This window comes from Cynara cardunculus (genome assembly GCF_001531365.2).
Source record: "Cynara cardunculus var. scolymus isolate 2C chromosome LG 4, CcrdV1, whole genome shotgun sequence".
NCBI lineage: Eukaryota > Viridiplantae > Streptophyta > Magnoliopsida > Asterales > Asteraceae > Cynara > Cynara cardunculus.
This window is the reverse complement of record NC_037531.1, coordinates 14141890-14146403: the sequence shown is the minus strand read 5'-3', so window position 1 is coordinate 14146403 and position 4514 is coordinate 14141890. Positions and strand designations below refer to the sequence as shown.

The 4514-nt window shown below is 34.8% G+C and overlaps 1 protein-coding gene across 1 annotated transcript; it reads right to left on the bottom strand.

Moving 5' to 3' along the window:
• Nucleotides 1-1945: 1945 nt before the first annotated feature.
• LOC112511455 (probable galacturonosyltransferase-like 1) lies at nt 1946-3224 on the bottom strand. Its single transcript, XM_025117078.1, has one exon. The coding sequence runs from the start codon at nt 3222-3224 to the stop codon at nt 2157-2159; it is 1068 nt and encodes a 355-aa protein (XP_024972846.1). The 3' UTR covers nt 1946-2156.
• Nucleotides 3225-4514: the final 1290 nt, after the last annotated feature.

The window sequence follows — 4514 nt, the reverse complement described above, 5'->3', positions numbered from 1 at the left end:
TTGAAATATACAAATATAACCATATGATTTACAAATGTATTGTAAGTGGAATCATCTACCTTAAAATATAAAAAGAAGAAATAACTCATGATTATTGATAATGAAAGTATTTATGGATGTTTAAGGTTCACATGTGAATTTATGTTTAGAGAATCATTCAACAATAAATAATTCACATGTGCATTTGATGTTGATTCATAGTAAATACATGATGTTTGTCATCATCCATGCTTCATTAGGGTTTTGTATGTGAACATGTGTTAGGTTATGCATATATTGCAACAATTTATAAAGAATTCATATATGAATCATTGACGATTTTATGGATGTATTTCAACAAATTAGGAATGAATTTCACAAATATACACACGTGAATTTGCATAACATTACTCGTTTAATATATATATATATATATATACATATACACACACACACAATTGATATATGATTCACATGTGCATTTACGTTTGAAATCTAAAAAAAAATGTTTAAGCCTTTAAGGCAAGTAAAACGAATGTAAATTCACATACGCATGTTCAAATAACACTTCACATCTAGTAAAATGAAAAATAATTCGTCAGTCACGTGTTATCAAAGAAGATTCATTTACAATATATTTTGCATTACTTTTCACAATTACAATTTTAGTTCTTCAGTGTTGAGATTTATGTTATTTTATTCTAAAAGAGTTAAAGTTTTAATAGTCTTAATTTTATCCGTTATACATATAGGGAGAGATTCAAATGAGAAGCACTAAATATATGAGAAATAGATAACCAATCCTAGCCATTAGACAAGTTTTATTAAATGAAGGGTAATATGGTAATTAACGGTTCTATCATCGACAAAATTAGAGCAGCATAAAGATCTCAATTCTATCATTGATTTTTCTTGATTCTTTCTTGATCATATATCGCAATTATGTCATCGGTCATGTGTCACAAATCAAATCCGATGGCAATTCTATTATCGATTTTTTCTTCGATCATATATATTGTAATTCTAGGTTATCAAAATTACCAATTTTCTTAATTCTTTTTTTTTTTTTGTAAGGGTGTCCGGGCCAAAGCCCGACTAATCCCCGGCAAATTTGGAGGCTAAACATGGCCCCACTTAAATGTCGCCAACACTTCCCTACCAGGGCTCGAACTCGGGTTCATGACTATGTCATGCCCAAGCCTTTACCACTAGACTGGAAGGTCTTTGACAATTTTCTTAATTCTTTCTCGATCAAATCTCGTATTCTTTCATTATGAATCTGAATTCACAAAACGATCTTGAGCAAGATGTTGACTTTGATCTTAAAACCATAATGTTATATGTTAATCTACGATGAATGTATGAATCAATTAAATATTTCATATATGAATGACTTAAAGTAGTTCATTTGTGAATCATTCAGGTTCACATATGCATATAATATAATTCGTTTACCGTCTATTTAAATTTATTACGAAACTACCTCTTTATCTTTTCACATAGTTGTTACCACGCGACCGAATTATCCGGTGCTGCATGATTAGCCTATCAAATCTTGACCGTTAATTTTATTAATGTAAATGCTCGTATCACTTCTCTATTTTTACTATATTTAATGTTTCTCAAATAAACCTATAGCTATACATATACAATTTAAAACTAAAATAATGTTTATAAAACTAAATAATTTTTCTCGATCATATATCACTAAATATCTTTTTCTAAAACTAACTTTTTTTAATAATATAAAATTAATATTCAAAAAATCTCGCCGCAACAACCGTCATGGCTCAAGACTTGTATCTTACGTCATGTTTCAAGACTTGTGTCTCATGTCATGTTATGTCAGAGGCATGCCACCATGTAAAACACAATATTTGATTTTTTTACTTTATCTTTTTTAATGTCTTATTATTATTATTTATTTGGGAGAAGAAAAATAAAGAACACTAGTTAGGGAACATATGGAAGAAAGAGACGTCTTTTATTACATCACTTTATGTATTTGGACTTTCTTTCTTTTCTTATACAACAAAATCATGAATTCCTACTATATTTTTTTTAAACAAATGTACAATTTCAAATTTTAATATAAAAATACAAAATATAAAAAACAAAAACTAGATGATATCATGATGGAGTTCATGTTCTTCACCATCATCATCATCACCATTTCTTCAACAATCAAAAGAAAATGGAGGTTTCAAAAGATCATATGGCGCCCAAAGAGCATCCAACGGACATGGCCTTTCTGCATCAAGTCTCACCCATGGCTTCCCTTTCCCACTCCAATGTAACAGACTCACCGGTCCCGGATGTAGATCACGACAAAGCCCTCGGAAATTATCCCCGCCGAGCCCATGTTGATTCCACCGGTGATCCACCGGAGCTATATTTCCGGCAAAAACAAGCAAAAACGGTGGCAGTGAACCTAATTCATAGATTCTCATTCGTTTCTGTAGCTCCATCCATTCCTCGATCTTTCTCGTGTAATCTCCGGTGCGCCACCGGTCTAGGTCGATCACCATCACGCCGGTGTTAAAGTAACATGCTTTTCGGTTGGCAAAGGTTAATGATAGAGATGGGTTGGACCAGAAAGTAGGTGTGAAATAAAAGGTAAAGTTGGCGTTGCAGTATTCCGGTGCGGCGAGGACGGAGTCGTCGCCGAGTGGTGTGGAGGCGAGTTTCGCAATGTCGTCGACGAGCACCAGATCGGAATCAAGGTAGACGACTTTGCGTACGTGGAGTGGGAGGATGTTGGCAAGGTAGCTCCGAGCATAGTTGAGTGGGCAGTCGAGGGCGGAGCGAATCGAGGTGGAAATAAGTCCGGCGACGAAGTAATCATTAAAGGGGTAGAGTTTGAATTTCAGGTAAGGAAAAGAGGTGGAGATGGTGGCGCGTAGGAGTGACGCGTCGGAAGAAGCGGATGTGACAAAATGGAAGACGATGTTTTGTGGACAAGATGAGTGTTGGAGGACGGAGAAGATGGCGGCCATTGATCCCCGGATGTAGGTGGCGTCGAGTGTCATGGCTACGTGGACGGCGGAGTCAGGGTCGGTGTCCAAAGTGTCGGTTTGGCGGTCAACGTCATCAGTGTCAATGTGGGTTTGGGGGCATTCTGGTGCGTTGTAGAATTTGGGAGCTTCTTTGAACTGTTTTGAGATTGAGGTGGTGGTTGCTGCGGCGGAGAAGAGGAGGAGGAAGGGGAGGAGGAGGGAGGAGAGTGGTGGTTTGTGGCGGAGCATGGTGGTGGGTTAGATTTGAGGAGGGAGGATTTGGTGGGTATTTATGAGGCGAGAGAGACAGGGGTTTGATTGGGTCTGAAGTATGAATAGGCACGGTTTAGTCAATTGCTATTTTTTAAATTCTTTTTCATGTTTTAAAAATGGTATTTTATTTATAAATAATAAATAATAAATAATAAATAATAAATAATAATAATAAAGTGGAAATTAGCTGTAAGCTGACCTGACCGGCCTAACGATATTCAAAAGCATAATATCCCCCCAAAAATAAATCTAATTTTCTTTTATTTAAAATTGAGAAGATATTTTTTTAATAAATCTTTTTTATTTATAATTTTTTCAATTGTTTTCAAAAAAACAATGATGTTGATAAAAAAAAATCTAAAAAGATGATAAACAAAATAAGACTGAAAAATTATTGAGAAAAAAGACTTAGACCAAAAGAAATCGTAATCTCTGTTAAAAAGAATTATTAACGAGATTCTAAAAAATTCTCAAGTGATCATTTTGTCACTCAATTGATCGGTGTTTTCTATTTCGATGTCAACAAAGTTTAAGCTCGTCAAGTAAATGGTCACCCAATTAAATTAGTTACATTTCATGAGCTGTTGCGGATTTGAGTCATATGGTTATTAGTCTCAATCCTCATGATTTTTCTCTTTGTCCCTTGATTTGAAGTCGTCTATTACATACTTCAATTCATTTGATAGCGTATGCCATTGATTTTTCTATTTTCTTAGTTCTTCCTTCGTTGTCAGAAAAAAGGTATGAAAGGGTTGCAATCACGATTTAACTCTTTGAAGCAAGATAATCCACACACACACACACACACACACACACACATATATATATATATATATATATATATGGAAGGGTTCAAACGAGAACACTTTTATTTACGAGAATGCAAGAACACCATTTTAATATAGACAATCAAATGTAATATTATTATTCCATCACATGTGATACTAAATCAGAGACGTAGGTGATTTTCGATGCAATGTTGGTTGCGGGCCAAATCGTCCTTACACCACTAAGCCTCCTCACAAGTATTATCACATGTGATAAGGGTCTTGTTGAAATGATACTATAATGAATTAAGAGCATCACATGTGATGCTAAATCATAGACGCAGACAACCTTTGGCGCGACCTAAGTCATAGAACACGTCGTCTGCACATCACAGGGTCCCCTCATACGTATTATCACATGTGATAAGGGTGTTCTCGTAAAATAGAGGTGTTCTGGTTTGAACCTCCATCTATATATATATATATATATATATATATA